Raw genomic sequence first — 25,686 nt, forward strand, 5'->3', positions numbered from 1 at the left:
AAAATATCAGGTTTGTCTAAAAAGCAAAATTATATTAAGTCTAGACCAATCCAATTGTTGAAAAACTTCAATGATGGATTTAAATAATAAATAACTGAGTTGCTGTGCACATATATTTATTTATTCAATTTATTCTTCAAATTCTATTTTCTTCAATAAATGGTTCATTCATTGCAGACCCTCCGATTGAGTCTAACTACTGCTTTTTAAATGAAAAACTGGAAGAAAACTTTTTAATAACATTGTCACTTTCACACATATTTCAGTAAACAACAATCTATAAGAAGTAGCATAATATGAATGCCTGCCAGATGGTAACATGCACATGTGTCATATCTGTACTGGTTTATAATTAGTTATCCATCATTCATTGCTTACATTCATTATTTAATAAAGGCTGGCTATCTTCACTATCACATACATTCATTCCACAGAAAATCTGTGCACTCCTGAAACTGTCCTGAAAATGGGTAAAAGCAGCACTTTTTAATTTTTTTTTTTTTGCTCTAAACTTGATTCCGACAAGATATGGGAGAAAATGCATTCTGATGCCTTTCTGAGAGAATCAGGAGAGCTACTGCCAGGAGAACGTGACACGGCAGGGCTGACAGCTCCATCATAAAGCTCCCAAGCCGGTCGTCAATCACTCAGCAAGGCTCCCGTCTGCTTTGCTGCTTCAGAGGATGAGCAGAGATGCACAAAAACATTGTGGCAGGGGACCACTTCACCATCCCACAACTGGGACAGTTCCAACAAGTCCAGGAAGACTTATTACAAAGCTTCAATCAAATCAAACTCTAGGACAAAAAGAAAAAAAATGCTGGTCAAATCCATTGGAGTTGAGGGAACCGATAAGAGAGTGCTCCATCAAGCACTTTTTCCATGGCGTTTAATAAACAATACCCTGCAATACAACACTTAGGACACTTACCCACAGATACACATGTATGACAAACAAACCTACCCCATGACAAAGCATTTATTCACTGTTATTATTGTCCCATGGAGATGTACTGTACTATAGGAGTCTGTCTGCATCCAGCTCACAGAGGTGAAACAGTACTTTTTAATTGTAAAGCAAAGGTAAAAAAATATAAATGCTAGAGTAAATTAGATGTGGGACAGAACTTGTAAAAAGTATTATGGAACCTCAGGGAAATCTGCAACAGTTTTTCTCATCTTCTCTCTTCTGAAAAGGTGCTGCATGCCTGCTTTCTTTTCTCACCTTAGTACTTTATGTTTGAGTTATTTGGCAAAAAGTACTTATAGGAACTTTCCTTTTATTGCATAAAATTTAAGAAAAAATAATGTCAAAAGAGATTTAGATATTTATTTTTTTTATTTATACATAGTGTTTATTGATTCTTTCTAAATCAAACCAATCACGGCAAAGGATAAAAATCTACCAGTCAAGGATGTCCTAATTAAACCTTTTCTTTTGCTGATCTCAGACATTTGAAGTGACTAGTAGGTTCTCCTTGTACTTAGAAGTTCTATTTTTGTCATGTTCGCTGCCCTGATAGCTGGCCTAATTGCTCACTTCACTCACCTGCCGACCATCCCCAGTCACTAATTATCATTCATCTAATTCACCTGTTCCTTAAGGTTCTGGAACAGGTTTTCCTTCTGAGCGTTTCTGCCTGAGCTCACTACTGGACTCATGGAACTCTGATTCTGCCTGAACGCTCTGTGGATTCCTGGATCTTTCTGCTCCTGCTCTGATCAGATCCCCTGACCGGGTTTCTGACTTCTGGATCTCAGAAAAATTCTTATTCTGGACTGTTTCCTTGACCTGGCTCGGACATCTAGCCTGACGTAGTCCGACTCAATTCTAGTCAGAATATGAGTCTGATACTGCTCCATAGAGCTGTGATTATGGGGCGTGTTTTGAACGGACCAGGAAAAAAAATGCCTCTGCACTCAATTGGATAGACCTACAACCAATAAGAGCAACGGACTGCGTGATGTATGTTAAGCGACGCATAGTTGTTGTCAACAAAAATCAAAGCGTGCAGTTGCATGCCTAGAATAAGAAGATGAGCCTTGATCGCGTTTCTCTGTTCCTCTTTTAAAATTAATTTGCTGTCGATATCTTCTAGAACAGACCTAATAGCAGAAACTACTCACCTCAACTCTCCAGCGGCAGCCATTATTGTTGTCACCCAAGCGCGCATTGGTCACGTGGTTGATTACGTTACTGTTGGTCATCTGTCCATCATCGTATAAAGCCCGCCCTGACAATTTGATTGGATCGCCTGACAGTGGGCGATAATACTCGCGCTACTATGGAGCAGAGCCAGACCGAACTTCCCGACCTCAAACTTTGTGGGCGGGACTAAGTTCGGAATGGCACCCAGGCTATCGGACATCTGCCTGTTTCACGGAGGCTACTGCATTGGGGACACTCTGGGTGGCTCCGCACAGCATCTTGTTGGCAGTCCATCGGCTGGTTCCTGTCTCACTCTGAGAGGATGGACTGAACTGTTAAACCAGGTAAGTGACTCACGTTAATAATCTTCTTCTATCACATTATCGTGGTCACTTACCTGCGCCTGTGTTTCTCCCTATCCAGAGTGTCAGTGATGGGGCGCCCATCACTGACACCAGCATGAGCAAGCCCATTTCTCTTTGTGCTCACTCTGTTTAAAAGTTGCTGTTTGCATCGCTTATACAAGCTTACTTTCCACAATTTTTTCCACTATGTCAGACTCACCACAGGTAGGTGAAAAGGGGGACAAGCATCTAGGACAGCCTTTCATAAATAATTCACCAGAATAATTGACGATTTGGAGGACCATTTGTTTGGATTATCCTCCCAGAAAAAGAAACATGCTCCACTATACCTTTAAATTTTCTTAACCCACCAGGATGCCTTGCTCTCAATGCTTGGAATCAATGCAGGACCTTTCGACACTCTATGATGCCGTTCACCATAGACTTTGCATGTAAATCAGATCCTTCAATGCCCAGGACGCCTTTGATGTGATCACAATATTACTCTGATAATATTATTCTATTACTCCATTCATGGGTTGAAACTTCGAATTGGATCACCTTTGAAAAAATATTGAAATATTAAAATGCTGTTAAATAGTTTTTAGCTGTTTGCAGTCTATTCTCAGAATCCAGTGCACATTGCAGTCTACAGTTTAGATACTGTACTTAAATACTGTACTGTAAAATCTATGATAATTTACTGCTATTCAATCAAAACAGCCAGCATGGTTGCCAGTGTCCAGCCTTTGCCTATTTTCTAGTCTTTACTTGCACAGCAGGCATATTTTTTCTAACCCCAACTAGACACTGCAAATCCACAAATCTGCACTGCCTGTCTGAGCTCATTTCGAGGACTCACACACTGCTAAGACCCAGACTTTTTACCTGCAGGCATTCCTTTGGTACTACAGGGAAGGAAAAAATAAAAAGCCTTAAAACCTCCCGGCAATCACCTTAGGGCTTGCAAGTCTCCACACATCGACCAACAGTGGGAAAATAGATGAATGCGGTTCAATCATACACTGTGTGCACAATATATAGAAGTAAGCTCTCATTAGTCTGGCACCTCCTCTACCTCTGGCCTTCCTTCCCTACAAATATGACATTTAAGGCCAGAGAGATTATTTTTAAAGCCAAAAATCAACACATAAAAAGACTCAATCTCTACCTGCCACCCACAGCTGTCCTCCAAGCTAACATCCTTTTTACAATGTCCAACCTCAACCAAAAGGAGAGCTCTCACAAAGGGCTGAAGAACAAATGATTACTCTAAAATGGTTGTAATGAAACACAATTCTCTAAGCACTCTGCATGTGATTTGCCCTTTTAATTTTTATTGTATCCTCTGCAGATGCTGGAATCCAACAAGGTAAGCAACAGCAGTTGGTGTACAGTAGTTTTTTTAGTTTAGCTTCCATTAATCTATTCCAAGCAGCTATTTGTTTTCTGCTAAAGTGGCTGTGAGAGTGGACAAACTTTGCAGACACAGTGAACAAATGAGATGCTACTTTATTGATTGCAGTGGGTAAAGTGGGGTTACTGCAACAAAGAAAGAAAGGAGCTGGCACAGTAGACTAAAATTAATAAATAGGCCCGGCAAAATGAAAATCTTTAGAATAAAAACAGGCATTAAATATAGCACTAGACAGTCTCCATTAAGATGAGATGGACCGTAATCTCAATCAATGAAAATATGCAAAATGATGTTTTTGATTTGATTTATATTTTAGCAAAGACAAATAAAACCTCTAACAATAATTTTTTGTGATACCAAAAATTTGTTCTGTCCAACTGGACCATGATCTCAGAAATGGCACATTTTCAAATCCCAGAGGATTTCTGCCAAGACACTGCTAGGTCTGTGTGGATGCTGTGTTTGCTCTGAGAACCTTTTAATAATGGAGCAGCTCAAATGATAACAATCTATTTTATTTTTTTGTCAAAACAACAACAACAAAAAAAGATTTTAAGTACAGTAACTGCCATTTGTTGAATCTCACAACATTTGCACAACCCTGTGACATGAAGGTGTTCACAGTAAATTTGACATTTTTTGTTCAGTTTAATTAATTGGTTTTACTTGGAATAAAAATGTTTGTCCTGTTGAGTGACTTTATATTTTTCAAAAACAATAAAACAACATACAAGTGAAGGCCAGCTCTTCTTTTCCACATTTAATCAACATACATTTTGTTCAGTTTCACATAGCACCAAAAAGTTAGATAAAAAAATACTTGAATTACCTGTTGCACAACTGTGAACTCTCAAATTAATTTGGGTTTCTATACAAGAAAACCTCTGAACCTTCAACCCTTTGATCCAAAGTCAGCATTCAGTCTGCTTGAGTTCACATCTGCCATCAATTAAAGTGAGCTAAGTTAACCTGAACTAAAGTTCAGCCGAGTAGGATTTGTCTCCCATCTAAATTGCACTCTTTAGGTAGAATTGTAGTTTTCAAGGGATCCAAATGTTCTTTTTGTATAGGTGCATATTTTGAGGTGTAAAATAACAAACTGGCACAGTGGAGACATAAATACATAGTTAGAGAAAATACAGGACCAAAGTCATAAAAACTTTTCAGAAATCAGGAAAACACAAAATGCAAGCTGGTTAAGGGCGCTGCCAAGATGCTGACACTATTACCAAGAGCTGGTTGTGTTGTACTTGCAGAAATAATTTGCTGTCCACATAATGCTACCAGAAAATGATCACAGCGAGCGCTGTTTCCACATATGGTTATATAGCAGACTTATTCCGAATGTATTAAACTAATCTCCTCTTTCAAAATTATACACACAATACCTTATTATGAAAATCTCAACGTTTTTTGCGGGGTTGTTGCAAGCGTATTACAAAAAGAATAGAAAATCACAATCACATAATTATCAGTGAGAATTTGACAATGTCTGATAGACCCCAAACATCACTGTGCACCATTTAAAAAACAAATTGCCAGCTATGAAACAAAGTGGTTGTAACATCATGCTATGTAGTTACTTCTCCTTAGAAGAAACAGTTTCTTTGATAAGTGGGAAGACCATGCCACAATGAATCAGCTTTGACCCAGAATATTTCAATATATGTTGGAAGGTGGATTTTATTTTCGAGAACTGTTGGAAGTACAGGTTGAATAATTTGATTGAAGTTTGGAAATGGTCAAGACAAAGCCAACTATAAGAGAAGTTTGGAAAAGAGATGTCCAATCTTTTACATGCAAACTTGCCATTGTTTAGGTGTGGGACAAGAACAGAACCCAACCAAAAGAGGATAAAGGAAAAATATTTTGAGTGCACTTTTAGGTAAGCATTTTGTATATTAATTGTTTTATATGCCAAAAAACTGAGTTTATTTTTTGTTCAAATGTACATTATAAATGGTATATAAAGTGGTTCTGAAATAATTTAACATGAGTTTATCTTTTAAGTCTTAAAGGAAGTCATAGTTATCAATGCATTTATCAGTGCAATCAGTAGAAATGTAATCAGTGATATAGTTTCCAACCTATGTCTAAAAACCATTAATTACAGTTTATGTACTTAACAGTATAAGTATATTTCCCTATAAACTATGTGCAGTAGTTTATAGGGGAGTGGCGGCCTAGTGGTTAGGGCATTGAGAGCTTGGAATTCGGACGTTCTGAGTACAAGCCCCACTCCCACAGACTGCCACTCTGGGTCTCTTAATTGCTCCCCGGGAACCCCACGATGGCAGCCCATTGCTCCCAAAGGGGATGGGTTAAATGGAGAGTTAAGTTTCTCCAATGTCAGATCAATAAGTTAAATGAATTGATTATTTAAAAGTTAAATGATTCTAATATACAATATAGTATTTAAGCGACAAAACAATCAATAAATTAGAAAGAGGGTGAAGGTCTAAAATGGTGAAACCAAAGATCACCATATACATAATTTAAGGCTCCTTATTTTTCAGAGGTTCTGATCTTAATTTTTAATACTGCTGTAGTAATAACATCAATAATAAATAACAAAAAACTCATTTCACAATTTCTAGACTTAAGGACTCTGTAGAAATCCTCTTTCTTTAGCAATTCAGAAAGACATTAAATATAAATTATGCAAGGTTTTTATATCTGTATTTGTAGTGATTGACAGTTTTTACTAACTTTGTAGAATTAGCCAATTTTAGCCGTTTCTTAATTGAGTTGTAAAAAATCGTATCTCAGTAGGATGATAACAGGTCCTTAGAGACTTCACCCACACTCAGAATGTAAAAGTCAGCCTTCATTGAAAAGGTCGTGTGAAAGTTACAATATTAATTACAACCCAAAGTTATTAGTCTCCCGAGACTCACACTTTCCATATACACAATAAGGTCTGTATATCAGTACAATTAACCTCACAGTAATCTGTTAGAAGAATGATAATGAACAGGCTGTCTGTCAAATGTAAGTGGTACATATCCATTGACTATACAAAGTGGTTTATTTGCATCCACCTCATGGAATTTAGAGTGGTTCAGTCTCATTTACTGAAGCTGCATCACTTCACCTTTGGCCTCTACCATGTCTCCCTGTTTCATTATTCACATGGTTCATCATGCCCAACCAAACCAATTAAAAGAAAAAGTAACTAAAAACTAGTCAATGTCAATCAGCTGTAGTCATATTACCTTGTGCATGAGGTGTTATGATTTTAGCAGCAGATTATTTTTAAAAAGTGTGAAATTAGAATTAAGGAAATCAGTAGTAGAGTTATTAAAAAGTACTGGGAGTAAAGTACAAATCATTGGGCTTTTTTTTTTCCAATTTTGAAACGTTTCGCTTCAAACTTGGAATCTGATCTATTTTTCTGTTTTTTTTTTTACTTTTTTGGAATTACCATGACCTGGATGACTGAGAATCTTCACCAGCATACTGGGATTTTCTTTACTGGGGACAAAATTACTGGCACAACTTACTGAATATTGTAGCAAAAACAGTTGAATAAACATATGGATGTTTATTAGAAACACACAAAAATAATCATGTATGCAGGGTTACTGTTGCTAGGGTGAATTTCTTCATCCCATAAAAGGCACTGTCTCTGCCTGAAACAATTTTCCCCCCAGAATTATGCAACATTTGGAAACGTTAAGGGATAACCAAACACTGAAGGAAGAGCCATGGCTTTAGCGAAGAGTCAACATCCAAGACACCAAAATCAACCATAAGCGCAGAGTTTAAGAGGTATAAACAAAAATCTCATGTTCACCTGTATCAACAATTCATTTTTTCTTTTTTTAAATGCAGTGAAATGCTTTTTTTAAGGTTGAACCAGATAAAGCTGAGGGAAACGTAACTGCAAACAAATATAAGATGTTTCTTCTTAGTCAATATCCTTAAGCGACAAAAAGCCAAAAAACTATAGTTGAACCTTAAAAATAAAATAAAGCCTAATCTTTTGGGGGGGAAAGTGAGACTTGCAAAACCACTGTAAAGCTCACGATGAGAAATCAGGTCATTCTGGTCACATCTTTTTTGGAAAAATGGGAGTAGTGAAATCTGTGGAAATTAGGTTAACATTATGGGGACATTCAACTTAACCACAAACAAATTTTTATTTTGTTTTAGAGGTTATTGGAGAGGAACAGTGATTTATAACTGCTGTATTATGCAGGCAGACTGTGCTAACCCCAACAAGGGCTTTTATGCATTAATAAGGTATTACTCTCTTCAGCCAAGAAGGGAAAATCTCTCCTGACTTCCACCATCACACTGAATAAATCTATATATTACATTTTATTTTACATGCTTATGTAAAAGACTTTGCCAACACCAATCTTCTCGCATCTGAAGAGAAACTGATACCAAACTTTGATGTTCCTCATATGGGGTCAGAATTAAGGAACCGTGATATTTGTTTTTATTTTTTTGTTGTATTTGTTTTATTTTCTTTCTTATGTTCACATTGTAGGTTGTAAGCTACAAGCTTGAACACAGAAAAAGAGGGAGTGTCGTTAATGGATGGTTTAGCTGGATGATTGGATGATAAATATGGTTTTATATCAAGTTTTTATTTAATGGCTCCTTCAGAAATTCAGACAAACTGAAGATGTTAGTTGTGAATTTCTTTTCTTTCTTAGGTTTATTAAAGTATACGCTTCTCCGCTGTTGGAGATTATAGGTGTTACCCTTCATTCATTTATGTAGTATCTTCTAAGCTTATATTTAAATAGACAATAAACTACAAATGCAGTTCGTTCTTAAACATGATAATGGGAATTTAATTTATACCATTGTGCTTGTATGTAGGAATTATTACTACAAATTAAGATTTGCACAAAGCAACATCTGATGAATCTCAGCTCAGTGAGGACCACTGAATGATCCAATGCTGACCTAAATGACCAATAATGATAAATAGAAACCACCTGTGTGTAATCAAGTCCCCATATAAATGCACCTGCTCTGTGATCGTCTCAGAGGTCTGTTTAAAGGGCAGAGAGCATCACGAAAGACAAAAAATATACACCACGCAGATCCGAGAATTTTAATGCCAGATGTGGATACAAAAAGATTTCCTGAGATTTAAACATCCCAAAGAGCTATGTGCAAAAGATAATATTTAAATAGCAGCAGTATCAGACCACTGCGAATCTACAAAGACCCGACTGTTCCTCTAACTTTTCTGGCCAATCAAGGAAAAGACCGATCTGAGATGCAGCCTAGAGGCCCAGGATCACTCTGGACTTCTACAGCTGAGGTGGGAGACTCTCTCCCAAAGGACAACATTCATTCGTTTACTGCAAAAATCTTTATGAGAAAAAAAAAACATTTCTTAAAGATATCCATTAAAAGTCCTATTTAAAGTTTCCAACAAGCCGACTTGGAGACACACCAAACATGAGGAAGAAGTTGCTTTGGTCAGATGAAATTGAACTTTTTGGCAACAATGCAAAACGTTATGTTTAGTGTAAAAGCAACACAGCTCCTCACCCTGAACACACCATACCCACTATCAAACGATGTGGAGGCAGTATTATGGTTTGGCCTTGTTTTTTCTTCAGCAGGTATGGGGAAGATGGTTAAATGGATGGGAAGATGTATGGAGTCAAACACAGGACCATTCTGGAAGAAAAGCTGCAAAAGTCCAGAGAGTAGAATGGAGATTCATCTTCCACATGGAATGGTTAAAAAATGACCATATCCAAGTGCTAGAGGGGTCAAGTCAATGTCCAGACCTGAATCCATTCATGGAAAGAACTGAAAACTGCTGTTCAACAACGTTCTCCATCCAACCTCATTGAGCTTGAGCTATTTTGCAAGGAATGATGCGCAAACATATCAGTCTCTCAATGGGCAAAGCTTATAGACATACCCAAAGTGACTTCCAGCTGTAATCGCAACAAAAGGTTGTGCTACAAAGTATTAACTTAAGGGGAATTAATTTGCACATCCAGTTTTATATTTGTTAAAAAACAATCCAACAATCCAATACTGTAAATTTCATTCCACTTCATGATTTTATCCCACTTACCTATCTTTGAAGCCTAAAATGTGGCAAAGGGTTGAAAAGTTCACTTTTGCACGCACTGTAGGTCTAGGAAAAGCCTTTCCAAACCTACCTAAATATGAAATTCATTTAACAGCAATTTATCTCTGGCTTCAAAGGGGAGAAAAGAGAGTTTCTGATTTTAATTATGATAATTTAGTCCAAAAACAATGCAACTTGAAAAAAAGGAGACTATTTAGAATTCTCTCTATAAAACCAAAAACAAACTGCTTAGGTGATCTGTTGACAGAGAGGTGTTTGTCTAATTATACCCAATAACAGTTATAACAACACATTCTTCCTGGATCTGAGTGAAAGAGCAGGTGTTTGTAGACTGCTCACCTCGCAGGCAAAACAGTTGGTCAAACTGAGCCATTCAGATAACACTTTACTCTGAGATTATTCAATAAAAAGAACCACTGACTAAACAAAACGGTGAGCTTAACATTAATTTTGGTGCCAAGTTAAAATTAGTGTTGCCTAAGAAGTTTAAAATAGTTTCTAAAACATTTTTCTTACATATTTTACTGCTTCTAATTGATGACAATTTTCTGGAGCTGTCAAATTTTTTTTTTTTTTGTCTTTTTTTGTGTAATCTGGGTAATTACACAGTAATCAGCTGCTTCATGAGACAAACTATGTTTATTATTTGAGATTAAAGTTCAGGATGTGCTCTCTTTGTCAATTTTTAAATGAAGAGGTAAATTTAGCCTCTGTGCTCTACTTATTTGGAGTAAACTCCCAGAAGACTGTAAAAAGTGCTGAAACCCAAAGTTCTTCTTCATCAGTGTTAAAAGGGTGATTCTCTGAATTCGGTGCACTTTGTGTCCCCAAAGGTTTACCTCAAAGATTTTCATATAAGGTAAACAATAAAGAGAATTTAAAAAGAACAAATGGAAAGATCCACGTGTCTCTGCTTTATAACACACATCTATATCCTAAAATTTAAATTTTTAAAGATTTTATGGGCTGCAGAAGATCAGAGGTAAGTGAGATGAGCATGTCCCCTCGCACCGAAAGTACTTTTTCACTGAATGTAAAACAAATAAAATAGCTAGAATAATCTGATTTTTTTCTGCTAAAATTATTATTTGTATGTTTACTCAAAGCTGAATAAAAGAAATATGAGAAAAATAAACAAATTATTGACAAAATAGCACTATTTGATCATGTCCCTCAGTTTTTGTTCAACCCCGTAACGGCATACCAATGTTCCCTTTTTTTAAATATTGGTTCAGTCCAACTTCAACCACACACAGGAAGTGACATCCCTCAACTCTTTTCCCTCTCAAACTGTGAAGAGAGGTAAGTGTAAAGCTTACTTTCTCACCTAAATTTCATCGTTTTTATCAATAAATTTGCATCGTCAACCTCAACCTTTCAACACTGTTACATGTATAAATGATATTTAATATTGTTTGGGAAAAATAAAACAATTATCTTTGAAAAATACTTGAATTTCTTGTTTTCCACATGCCATAAGCTACACTATACTGCTAGCTAATGTGGACTTATAACTACTTTTGGCTTTAATCTTCAACCCTGTAACATTCAACCCCATAACAAAAAACACCGTTACGGGGTTGAATTATTGTTACGGGGTTGAAGCTTTTTCTGTTGTTAAGCAAGTTAGTCCCTTTTCTCTAAATGTTATTTCATACATTATTTTCAGATATCTGATGGCTAAATCAAATGCAGAGAGGCAAAGAGAATACAGGGTGAGAAGAAATGCAGATTCACAAAGAAGAGAAGAATACCTCAGGAAAGAGCGTGAGCAATGGAAAAAAGATAGAGAAGCAAAGAAATCAATCAGTGACCTGAGTAAGAGAGCTTGAAGACGTAAGCAGAGGGAGTGGTGGAAAGCTAAGGAGCGACAGAAAAGGAAGGCTGAGATTGAAAATGTTGGGTCTGCCTTTCTAACCCCTCCACATACTCATGAATGTGATATTCAAGACAAAGTCCAAGCCAGACCAGGGTCCTCATGGTGAGGGAAATATAGTTTGAAGTATAGTTGACTTTAATGATGATAGTTTTAGAAACACTACTTTTTACTCTGCTTTATACATGACTAATATGTTTGTTGTAGTAGTTCCTAAGAAATGAACATTTGTAACATGGAAGCTATGGTTTATTGCTTTTAGAACACACGCACACCCCCACACACACATATATATATATGTATATATACACACTCACCGGCCACTTTATTAGGTACACCTGTCCAACTGCTCGTTAACACTTAATTTCTAGGCAGCCAATCACATGGCGGCAACTCAGTGCATTTAGGCATGTAGACATGGTCAAGACAATCTCCTGCAGTTCAAAGCGAGCATCAGTATGGGGAAGAAAGGTGATTTGAGTGACTTTGAACGTGGCATGATTGTTGGTGCCAGAAGGGCTGGTCTGAGTATTTCAGAAACTGCTGATCTACTGGGATTTTCACGCACCACCATCTCTAGGGTTTACAGAGAATGGTCCGAAAAAGAAAAAACATCCAGTGGGCGGCAGTTCTGTGGGCGGAAATGCCTTGTTGATGCCAGAGGTCAGAGGAGAATGGCCTGACTGGTTCGAGCTGATAGAAGGGCAACAGTGACTCAAATAACCACCCATTACAACCAAGGTGGGCAGAAGAGCATCTCTGAACGCACAGTACGTCGAACTTTGAGGCAGATGGGCTACAGCAGCAGAAGACCACACCGGGTGCCACTCCTTTCAGCTAAGAACAGGAAACTGAAGCTACAATTTGCACAAGCTCATCGAAATTGGACAATAGAAGATTGGAAAAACGTTGCCTGGTCTGATGAGTCTCGATTTCTGCTGCGACATTCGGATGGTAGGGTCAGAATTTGGCGTCTACAACATGAAAGCATGGATCCATCCTGCCTTGTATCAACGGTTCAGGCTGGTGGTGGTGGTGTCATGGTGTGGGGAATATTTTCTTGGCACTCTTTGGGCCCCTTGGTACCAATTGAGCATCGTTGCAACGCCACAGCCTACCTGAGTATTGTTGCTGACCATGTCCGTCCCTTTATGACCACAATGTACCCAACTTCTGATGGCTACTTTCAGCAGGATAATGCGCCATGTCATAAAGCTGGAATAATCTCAGACTGGTTTCTTGAACATGACAATGAGTTCACTGTACTCAAATGGCCTCCACAGTCACCAGATCTCAATCCAATAGAGCATCTTTGGGATGTGGTGGAACGGAAGATTCGCATCATGAATGTGCAGCCGACAAATCTGCGGCAACTGTGTGATGCCATCATGTCAATATGGACCAAACTCCCTGAGGAATGCTTCCAGCACCTTGTTGAATCTATGCCACCAAGAATTGAGGCAGTTCTGAAGGCAAAAGGGGGTCCAACCCGTTACTAGCATGGGGTACCTAATAAAGTGGCCGGTGAGTGTATATAGTAAGCCTTGTGGTCAGTCATTGCACCATAATTGCTATGTCTCTAGTCATGTAACTACTAATATGCAGAACTAATCATTTCTTTTCCATTTATTTTATGGTTTCATTTGAGTCATTCAGCAGGCAAGAAAGCATCCAGAAAAGCAAGAGATAAACTGTGCAAAGAAATAGAAGAACTAAAAAGGAAACTAAAACATCAGAAGAAGCTCAAAGAAAAATATAAAAAAAGACTCCAGCGAGAGAACTAAGAATAAAGATTCTCCAAGATCCAAAGTTTGTCAGTTGCTGAAAAACTGTACTGTGAACAGCAAGGTGAGGAAAACTTTACTGCACCATGAAGCCATAATTTGTGACATCAGGAGGAAGTACAAGAATGCCAAATATGAAAAAGGAAAAAAAAAAGTTGCAGAGGTGGTTGTTGGGAAGATAGTCAAGAAATACAGGCTGCAGAGTTGGTCTGAGAAAATACTGGGCTTTTCAAGGAAGCATAGGACCTTGTGTGAAAATAAAGACCTGAGCATTGTTAAACGGATTTCAGAGAGAGATTTTGCTTACAGCATTCAGCCTATACTGTTCATCTAAATAATTTTTAGAGTATTCAATATTACATCCAAAATGTTTCTTTTCTTGTTTGTTTTAATGCATTAAATTAAATTGAAATTTGATTAAATGTTTTGTGATTCTTTCAACCCTGTTACAGTGTGAGCCACCCTGTTACAATGTGTTCAACCCTGTTACTTGATACATTTTCAGACTTTTTGTGATAATAATAAAAAATTTGAGATAAATGCTAGCTGAACTGTCTGTAAAGTTTAGAGGACAAAAGAGAAAATATATGAAAACTTAATGTGATGTTTACATTAAAGTATATTTTTGTGATTAATGAAGACTGTAGGTATATAAAGAGGCCATATCATACCTGACAGTCACAAATGATTATTTACAATGAAAAAAATCTACTTACAATTACTTATTTTATATAAGGGACAAGTGATTACTAAGGCACTGGAAGAATTAGTTTGAATATGTTTTGGGATTGTACCCACACAGAAACTCAATTGTCCCGTTACAGGGTTGAATTTAAAACAACATATGTGACAAAAAAAAATGAGAATAATCTTTGGGGTTGCATGCCTAAGGTGGGAAAACATATTTTCTCAGAGGTTAAAATAGTCCTAAATCAGACACCATGATCAAAAGCAACATTTTTTGTGACATTTTTTTCAGTAATCACAAGATCAAAAGTGCACCGAATTCAGAGAATCACCCAAAACTCATTTGTCTGGACTTGCCTTTGACAAATCTATTTAAACTCTTAACTGAAACACCATTAGTCTAAGTTTGTAGTCCAACTGTTCTTTTCCTGCCTTTATTATGCCACCGCAATGTACTTCTGTGTTTTCTTTTCTCATGTTTTATTCAAAAACGGCACTTTGAATTGTTTTGTCACGGAAACGTGCTATACAAATAAACCTGCATGCCTTGCCTTTATTTTTTTGTTTCAACCAGCTCCTTTGGGACAGAACTGCAACCACAGTAGCTAAATCGCCCATGGAGGAGTTTCTAACTGCATCCATCTGCTTCTTGGTGCTGAGCGGGCAATGTACTGTACATTGAGCTGAAATTCATAGCTGAGGCCTCATGTTGTCAAGGTGAGCTGAAGATTTGAGCAATGATCCTAGGTAGATAGATTCTCTACTGGGTGACCTTTTACTCGCCATCACATTGCTTTGCAGCTGCTTCGGCAGATATCACAGCTACTGTCAGCAAAGTTTGATCATACCAGCCACTAAGCTGAGAGTGAACTGTGATGTCTCTTGTTTTATTAAAGAGAACAGTCTGTAAATCTAAAATGTGAAATTAACTAAGGTGGTACTTATAGTGCCCGTGGCCACTCTGTCTTTGCAAAAACTCCACACTTATACATATTTCATTAAAACTTTATATGGCAGAAAAACAAAAACTATAGCATAATTGTGAGCGTAAAGAAAGTGATGCATGTTTTTTTTTTCTTTTAAATCAACACATTTTAACACTTTCATATTTACCCCACGCTAGTAGACATGTGATTTAACCCTGCTTAACTGCACCAACAAATGCACATTTAAGGGATATGTATCAAAAAGCTTTCTCACAACAACAGAATGAATATTTCAACATTATTTTTTAAAAATAGCCCAAGCTCAGACATATAGGATATAAAGCATGTCATGGCACAAACTCTTGACTTGAATTGGGTCAACACTTTGCTGTGCTATTTTAACCTCTGTAATGCTTTGGCTAAACCATCTCAATACATCCCTGTGCTGCAGGTTTGGGATTGTCCTCCTTACAGGATAAGGCAACTTACATCACAGTCTAAATGTCTTTTGCATCATCTAACGGTTTGTTTTTGTTTTTTTCAGGGTTTTTTTTCCCAGGATATTTCTTTAATGGGTGCTAACCATCTTTCCAGCAACTCTGATCAGCTTTCCTGTCTCCGTTGAGAAAAAGGATCTGCACAGCATAATGCTAACAATGTGTCTTTTTTCTTTTTTTTTTTTTACCAAACTAGGCATGTGACTTTTATGCTAGAAAATTTACTCTTAGAACATATTTATTGGGTCCCGTATAATGCCTTGTAGCAAACAGGTATCTATAAGAGTTTTTGTTCAATACTTCTTTCTATCACTATTCCATTAAGATCTGGTTTTTAAAGTTCAGGTCTATTCAGAGAATCTCCCACCTGAGCTGTGGATCTATGCAGCTCCTCTGGAGTTACCTTTGGCCTCTGTAATACTTCTCTGATAAATGCTGGCTTTACCCAACTGGTTAAATTTCGTGAAAAAAATGCTCTACTCTTATTTTAGAAAATACAGTCAGGTCTGTGAGATTTTTAAGGCTTAAGATATTATTTATAAACTAAATCTAAATTTACCTTGTCCAAAATGTCCCAGTTGCCTGTCTTTTTCCCCAGGGCATGCATAGTGCTATTTATTCCTCCAAAACATCTCCAGGACCTCCAAAACAATATTGGATGTTTTGACTCATTGTTCTTATGGTTAGCAATTACATTTCACTTTGTGTTGGTAATAATTTAGAAGGCATAAAATTCCACCAGCAAAATCGTTACCAGCAGGTGAAGCCATTGCGCGCCCCTCCAAGCTGACACTAAAAGTTCCAAACCCCACAGCTCTGGAACTGTTAAAGGTAGAGGTCTGAAATTTTCTGCATTTGTGGTTGACATGATGTAGAACAAATATAATTCAATAAAACCTTCCCTTTTTCAAGGATGTCTTTATTACTGCTGTTCAAAAAAGACCTATCATTTCCAAGAATAAAAAAACAAATTTGAGGCATGTTTGAACTGATGCAGGTTGGTCTGTGTTCTAGTCACCCAATTTTAACTAGAGGATGTAAGCTTTCAAATAATGTATCGCACATGTAATTTAGGCCTACAGTTCCTAAGTTATTTGCTTTTCCATTTGGGTATGCAAAATAGGCGAGGATTACCCAAAATGAGGTGGATGTTAAGAGGTTAAAGAAAATCTAAATAAAATACAACGAAGTTGGTTGTTATAGTGCAAAAATTGAAATATTTAAATTTGTTTAAATCCTTTTGCAAGGCATCATATGCTCATAAAGGTTTAAAGAAAAAAAGGAAGTTGGAGTATAACCCTCTTACCATTCACTTGCAGAATGTGGGTCTGGAACAGTTTTTCATACCCATCGGCATGACAGGTGTAGTTACCCATGTGGGTGGTGGTCACCTTGGTGATGTACAGCGAGCCATCATCCCCAAAATCCTAGCAGAGAGAAAGAGAGAGGGAACAGAAGGAGCCTTAATCACCTAGAGCAACACCTCACAGACTAGAATGAGCAGCTGTGCCTGAGTCCTGGAAAACAAATGGTTTCAATGAAAATGCAACAAACAACAGTGGACAGATGGGAATCTGGAAGTAAAAAGGAAATGAAAACTATCACAGCTGTCAGTAATGGCACGCTGTAGTGCAAGCCTCCATTAATCTAAGGCTTTGGTTGAAATGGTTTCATCCCTTGGAACCGAAAAATATCAATCAAAGTCATATTTAAAAATAACCATGTACTCATACGGGATATTTTTCCAAACAGATGACAGCGATTAGATTTAGAGTGCAGCTACAATTAATTACTACAGAAATCCCTTTTTACTTCCTTCAGAACAGCACCTAGCAAGTGTAAAGTTGCAGACATTACCTAAATAACTCCTGCTGCCCTTTTCAAACATTAATTCCCCTGGGAGACATAATAAAACAAAAAGGAGCTGCTCTCTTAGAGCTTCCATATTAAACTAATAGATGAAACTATTCCCATGTTGCCTAGTTAAAATAAAACAAAAGCAAACACTGTCCATGGATCATGGGGTGATAAGTAAAACATGATGAATTCATGCCATGTTATAAATATTAAACCTGTGAGCAAAACAAAGAAGTTTCTAGACAAAGAAGAGCAAACAGAATAATAAACTGCTCAGGCAGCAGTGCAGACAGAAGCCCACAAAGCTAATGAGCCTGATGACGGTGCAATTCACCAGGCAGAGAATGAACAGATGCTACCTTGTAAAGACCACACAGCAATGAAAACTGAACACCACACATATTAAGAAAAGTGTGCTCTGTATACAGCCAATGAAAAGAAACACCACAAACAGACTGCATGGTTTAATTTTAAAACAGGACCCTGCCCTTTCATCCATCTGCTGCTAGTGACGTAAGAACTTTATCATGGTGAAACAATCAGTGCTAGATATTGAACGGCTTTGGGTCGGCTTTCAGATGGGTATGAAATAGTACTGGTTTAGAGTGTGCAATATTACCCAACTGAGATTCCAGCAGTCATTTGGTTTTTCACTTTAAACACATTTACAGCGATTTTAGCGTTTGTTGGCAGCAGGGCGCTGTTTTTAATAGATTGTTGTTTTTCCTATTTGATTCTAAACCAATATTCTTTAATCCAATTCCCATTTTGTTACATGCTATGAATAAATTAAAATGCAATTTGGAATTTTAATTGCTACAGCAAATATGACATTTCATATAAATAAAATGGGTCTCAGCTAAAGAAGGATATTTGTTCCTTTACAGGAATTAATCTTTGCAAGTTATTCCTGTTTACAGTTTATGTATGAACAAATAAAATGAAAATACTCTTTAACTTTTAACAGGATGTTTTTTTGTTTTTTTTTTAATCACTTTGGTTCTCTCTTCTCTTGTCTTTAGACATAAACCTTTTCTGTTCGCATTGAGTTTTTGATTTGTTTGAAATAAAATTAAAAAAATAAACTACCACTTCCATTTATGTTGAAAAATATGTATACATTTAGAAACCTCATAATGTCATAAAGAGACTGATAATATAAGATGTGAATGGTGGAAAGCAGTTGAATTTGCTGTGGCCTTCAGAGTTCCACCAATTTCAACTAGCATAATGGATCTTTAATGGCAAAACATGCTTTTTTAAAATGTGACGCCTTAGTTTAAAACAAAAGGAAAAATGTCACTTAATATCTTTTATCACTTTGAATATTTGCTCTTCACTCCAGTTTCAGGTTCAAAAAGATTCTTTAACTTCTGATTAGAGTTTCTATTTTCTATGTATTCACATCTTGCGAGCTTTAAACTTTGACATTAAAATAAGGAGAGACAGGTTGGAAGCATCAGGCTGCCTGTTTAAAAGTGACAGTCTGTTTATCATTTTATTCTGCCGAGCTTGGATCTGACTTCTGAACCCTGGATGAGTGAAGCATCAGAGCTTCACAATACGAGGGGAAATCAATGGCACCTTTTGGGTTGCTTGGGCTGAGAGCATATTGTGTCACCTTCTTAAATGAAAAATGAAGGCAGGGGAGAAATGAAACTCAGAGGGGTGGAACGAGTCATGGCGGAGACTGTCGACATGATTCCTCCACCTCACCTCATCACCCTCACCTTAGCTATCAGCAGCGCCCAGCTCTCTGCAGACTGAACAGGCCAGGGTAGAACTGCTCAGGAGGAAGGCTGACAAGGGCGGGTGGAGGAGGATTTACAAATAGGCCACAGCCCTCAAGAAACTACAATTAATAAAGCTGCCAGTGCTGGGTCACCTTTGAAAAGGTGTTGAAAGGGCAGCTCCACCAGTGACAAGGCATTATCAAAGAAATTTCCTGTCAGCTTCATAAAACTTGTTTAAAAGCAAACAATAAGTGCTGGTGAAACTAAAACCCTCCAAAACATGGAGGTCTGCTCTAAAATTGTTTATCTAACAATAAAGATATACTTTGATTGCTTAATAACACAGTAAGACCTGTAACAATTCAACTCTTTATCAATCACTGAATTTAATGTTTATTTTTTATTTATTTTTATTTTTTACTGTAAATACTGTGTAGAAATATTGCAAAGTTACCACAACTGTGTTTTTTTTGTAAGTTAAGAATTATAAAGTGTTTATGTGTTATTGTAGGTATAGTTTGCATGTTTCTGGTATAGGCACTTTTGCAGCTTTTTGGACTTTTTATGACTATAGTACAAAAATGAAAAGCAAAGCAGCACAACAAGCAGGAAGCATTACCTGAGATGGGATCTGTTGAAGAGAAATGGAAAAATCAAGGTTTAGAGTCTGGGTTTTATCACAGCATTTCAAATAGCAGAAATACGTTTTAAAATCATAAAAAAATGAAATATTAACCTACAGACTTTAATTTCCTATCCTATTGAAAGCTGAAAAAGTACATTTCATATAAAGAGTCCTTTCTTGTTTAATTATTGTTTTAGGTCACAGAAACTTTTATAAAGGATGCTTATGTTCAACTGATCAGCATCCAAACCAATCAGGGCCGTGAAAGCATGAAGTCACATTGCAAAAAGTCTAGTAAGCACAAAAATGAGGAGAGAGAAAAAAATGCATAACATACAAACACAAAACACATTTGAAGGGAAAAGACTGCAAACATAGATAATAGAGACATTTTATACCAAACCATATATATTACTGCAAACTAATGTATATGCAGCAAGTTTCCTATCGGCTTTGTATGTTTCAGTTTGAAGGTGAATCTGTAAAAGGGTCGCTGTACATGCCTGCCACTTTTAATAATTTAGTCCAGAATTCAAAATCAAAAAATTTACCATTTCCTGATACCAAATAAAATAGTAATAAATAAAAGAGTAGAAAAAAAAAAAGAGCTCACTTTTGTTGTTTTGTTCTTGATTTTTTTGAGATCCCAGATGGGTAAAAGAAAGAAAAACCATACCATTTTACGTTTTAAAATTCCAAAATGAAAATTGAAAATAAAAAAATTGCATTTAGGATTTTGGATTACTCATTAGGACCGAAACAATGTCTAGCTCTGTTTGTTATTTTTTATTTTGGATTGTTTGTGTGTGTGTGGTTTTCTTATCTGGGATTTCAAAATAAAGCAGCAAAAAAAAAAAAAAAAAAAAAAAAATGGACTTGCTTTTTATTTTTATATTTTTCAATTTAATTTGAAAATTAAGAACGTTTTCAGAACCAAAATCGAATGGCCAGCATGTAATCAGACTCTAAATGGGAAATGACTCCAAATTGAACCCATTCTGGGCCCGATCTTCAAAGATTTCAGATAGAGAACACTAATACAAAAAAAACTGTGTATAAATGTGGAATAAATGGGCATGTGTTGTGTGATCTACAAATATTGCTCGTGCAAATGAAAAGCTGCATGTATTATTGGCAGATAGCAAGCCCAGAAGAGACAGATACAATTCTAATCCATTTAGCTGAAGGTGTTTGATGATAATTATAAAATATGAGTAATATGAGTTATTGATAATACTATCAATAATTCAAAGTATACTTTATATACGCAAGTATCTCAGGGTTAAAAAAGTAAGAAGTAAAGAAAAAAAAGAAAAAAGGGATCAAAATATAAAAAAATGTAGTCAAATATTAAATAAATATCTTAATAATAAAATACTGTAGAAGTTAGAAAGTAATTTTTTTGCTTACTGATCCTTTTACACATGCCCCCCTGATAGAGATGGAGCTGCAAATAGATTTATTGCAGAACATGCTCTAAACAGCTGGAATTACATCCACCAAGTCATTTCAACAGCTGGACCTAACTGCAAAACAAGCTAGTCTAATAATTAGTTCATAAAACATAGCTTTTCTTTGTGTGAAGTCCGTTAAAAAACATAGAAAGATGAATAAAGTCGCTCATGCAACAATTTAGAGAAGTATACTCTTATGTGCTCCACCAATGATTCTTTACAGACTCTATCTTCTCCTGTCTCTGTAAATATGCTTTTTTTTGTGTAAATATGTCATAAAATTCAAGTTCAGTCATTGTGACTTTTTTATGATCCAACTACATAGAGAATTGCTACCGTCCAAATCTGTTTTTATAAGCGCAGAGAATCTCTCTTCATCATCTGTTGTACCAATGCCTCTTTTGTGGCCACAATGACTGCAGAAATTATTGCACAAGCTTCCCACCTTTTTTTTAAATGTAATTACAGACACAAAAACTGGCTGTGGTGATTTTCAAGCTCAAGAAATCACCTTGCATGTAGTAAATATTTTCATTTGGATAACCTTCACCCATACAGTTATGTAGTTTGGTCCTGGGAATTTAATCTCTATATTTTTTTAAGGCATACTCAAAACAAAAAAAATTATAATTTGCACGCAGTTCACTGAATTGCACATGCAAATTGATTCGCATTGCATATTTACGAATAGGTAATTGGTCTGCTTGTGATGGGTTTTTTTTCTATTTCCCATTTGTATTCATATTTAGAGGTCTATAATGTGTTAGTAAAATGTATTTATTGAACAGATAAAAATCGCGAAATTTTTAAAAACAACTGTTCACCAAAAAATGTGTTCTGCACACAGTTTCACATTCCATAACTGCATCTTCCACACTACTATGTGATTAATAGATAACCAGCTGAGCAGGTGGGCACAGTCACAGTGATAATTGCCACCAACACTGAAGCACCACAACGCTGTGTGGTGAGCTCTTTTATGTGTATGCAATGCACCGGTTACCTTTGTAACTCTGATAATCCCCCAATCATCACACTGCAGTGAGAAGCACCAATTTTCTGATATCCAAAAACAGAAATGCTTACCTTGCTGTCAATAAAACAAAAAAGGTAATTTTCTAATTTTTTTAAGACATGTAAACGGTTTGCTGTAATGGTTTTGTTCATTTTGTAAAATGTAATAGACTTTTTGCATCAGTCAAAGAAAAGATATTGCCCCCATCATCTGCTGGTCCAGTGCCCAACCATTGTCCAGCCATTCAAATATCGCTACTTCAGAAAGGTCTCTTTTTCAAACAAGAAAAAAAACTTCAAACTATTCCACTGAACATGGAGTGGCTCAGGTCCAGCTGTGGCATGGCTGTAATGCAGCACTTATCAAGTGTTAAAAAATACACAAGAAAATCAAGACTTCAGTCACTGACAGGGAAGAATTTGGTAAATTTTAGAAAAAATCAACCCAATGACTTATGCCAACTTGGCTAGTGAAATAAAACTGCAACACAGAAACACCAGGAAACAGAAGGACTATTGGAGGATAAAGAAGGACATGCTGATGAAGGTTCTCAGTCATCCAGGTCAAAGTCATTCCGTAAAAATTCAAAAAATATCCATGGATATTGGATATATGGATATTTTTTGAATTTTTACGGAAAGAAGGACATTTATGTGCACAGATAAGGAGTTTTGCCCTAAATTCCTGGACAGAGTTTAAATCCATGAGAACTTCTTCTCTCAGCAACATTTTAGCAGCTGGAGCCTGACCCAGGCTGGACTCTGTATTCAGTCTGTGATTTTTTGCAATATGCCTACACCACTGTAGCTCCATAGACAATGTGAGTCCAGCTTACTATAGCCTGTAGAGTACTATGAACACACAACACCCAATCTTAGAGAACCAAAACCTAAGGGTATTAATGCCTTTCTATCATATCTCATTGTAGCTTTGTCATTTTAAGCAATATTTGTGCTTTACATTGTTTAATGTGAAGATGTTTATGATATTATCATTTAGTTGTAATGTGCCTCTGAGATAGCCCTGTAAAGAATTAAAATAAAACCTTACAGACAATTACATCTTAAGTCCAATTTAGACTGTACACTCCAAATAATTTAGACTAAATAATTAAACATTTTCATTATCCAGACAAAATCAATATAAGTATATCACCAAAATGCAAATAACACAATAACAACAAAACTGTCTCTTTAAAGCTACAGTGTGTAACTTTTAGCGACATCTAGCGGTCAGACTGCAGACCGCAGCAACATGAACATCTCCCCCCCACCGCTTCTCCCCCCCAACAGTACGGCGAGCGTTACGGGACAAAATGTCTTCCACGACGTCCGCATCACCTACCTTCTCAAGTGATGAGGTTTGTTTACATAGATAATTTTACAGATAGTATTTCATTAGTCTGTGTAGGGTATAGATTTCATGTAGGCTTAAGATAATAAATATACCCGTTATTTTTTCTACGTCGTTGTGACGTTTTGGTGAGCTGCTTTGCATGGTGATATAAACAGACGAAGTAATTGTAGTCATTAGTTTAACAGCGAGATTGTGTTCGCTGGAAGAATATATATTCCCCGTTTACTGAGTCCAAGTCTTGTTTGTGGCACGGGGGTTACAAGGCGAGGAAGAGGGCGAGGACGAGGGCAGAGAGGCCGGGGTGGGCGTGCAGCTAGGGCCAGGCAAGGGAGAGGTGCCAGCGGGGTGACTAGAGCAGAGGAGGAAAGGCATGAAGATCTCCAAAGGAGCCGGAGAGAAGTAACCGAGGTATATATCCAGAAAATTATTTTACAGAAAATTACTGAATCATTACCTGTGAAACGTCAGGGACGTTGCTGAATAAGTATACTGGAGAGTAACAGCATCATTACGCAGCATGTTATTGTAATGGCCGATCTCGCAATCGCTAGTTTGTTGGCTCTGCGCTGCCGTAGCGCAAAGATGTCTGCCTCCATGGCTGCGAGACCCGCTCCTATGTAATTATAAATAACGAATTCTAAGGCAACGCAAATATTAAGGTTAAGAGGCTGAGCTCGTAGATGATGATAAATAACATAGTTATGTATAATATATTACATTTCTGACTGTATATCCCTGTAATTATTACACACTGTAGCTTTAAAGATCTAAAAACTACATAGTTACTCATCGCATTTGCATTAGTTATATTTGATGGTAGAAATGGTGCATCTCTTCTATGCGGCAGTAATACTAAATTCCAGATATAGCACAATGAGAATAAGGGATAAAACATCTGTTTCAACTGACCAAAACAGACATTTAGCTCAGGTCCTACTGTTTTCTGTTTTTTTTAATCCTGTTTCAGCTCTTTTGTTCTCATCAAAACACTATCTGAAAATTCAATCTTTATCTTTAATAAAGCTTTTATTATTTGTATGTCCAAGAAAATGAATTCCCTAACTTAGAACCACAATCTCATATTCTGCCCCACACATGCAAGACTGAGAGATAAAAAGTAATAAGCACGTTTCCAAATCTGAGCCACCATTGGACCACAAACAGTACCGTCCTTATATCCTAAACTTTAAATGTAAGATGAATGTTTACACTCCAGCACACCTTTAAAGTAAACGGATGTGTTTTACTCGACCAGTGGGAGAGGACTGAATTACTGGCAGCCTAGGATGATGATGCAATAAGCAGCAACAGTCAGCTTCATGGAATTAGAGTAAGCTGCTTTGTCAAAATTTAGCGAGACTCTTTTGGACTCGAGGATGCAAGCTCCCCAGTAGGATTAATGTGCAATTTACTAGATCTGAACATGGTCAAAAACTTTCAAAATAACCAAGCTCTAACTAGGAATGGCAGCAGAATTACACAGCAAACGTCTAATGTACTCACAGGAATATGACTAATCAATCCTGGCATTGGATGCTCACAAATATTTCCAACCAGCAGTTGTACTCACTGTGTCTGCAAGGCAATTTAGAATGTGTTTGTGGGTGCCAGGTGCATATGAAATTCATTCTCGTCTGTGGAAAGACAATGATTGACTGGAATCCTTAGAGCTAAAAATAAATCTGGATTAAGCCACTGTATCTGTTGTTCATCTTGATGCAGTTGGGTTTACAAATAGATATAAACAGTTTCTGTAGATGTCCAAGAATCTGTGCATCATGCTAAATGCTGTATCACTCACTGGTAGTGTTTAAGTCAATCCACACATCAGCAAAACAGTGCAAGTCTAGGCATAAAATGCCAACATTAAAGCAAAACTGCATATAC

The 25,686-nt window shown here is 36.8% G+C and overlaps 1 protein-coding gene across 2 annotated transcripts in view; it reads right to left on the reverse strand.

Moving 5' to 3' along the window:
- The window catches only part of fstl5 (follistatin-like 5), a 294,437-nt gene that overhangs the window by 69,138 nt on the left and 199,613 nt on the right, over positions 1-25,686 (reverse strand). Inside the window, exons 8-9 of one of the 2 annotated variants that reach the window (XM_038300837.1) lie at positions 19,969-19,980; positions 17,066-17,186 (exon numbers count right to left, since the gene is read on the reverse strand). In XM_038300837.1, the coding sequence (XP_038156765.1) occupies positions 17,066-17,186; positions 19,969-19,980 (133 nt within the window). The remainder of the gene's footprint in view (positions 1-17,065; positions 17,187-19,968; positions 19,981-25,686) is intronic. The other variant, XM_038300838.1, reaches the window with a different exon arrangement.

This window comes from Cyprinodon tularosa, unplaced genomic scaffold (assembly GCF_016077235.1).
Source record: "Cyprinodon tularosa strain WSP-4 unplaced genomic scaffold, ASM1607723v1 ctg458, whole genome shotgun sequence".
Taxonomy (NCBI): Eukaryota; Metazoa; Chordata; class Actinopteri; order Cyprinodontiformes; family Cyprinodontidae; genus Cyprinodon; species Cyprinodon tularosa.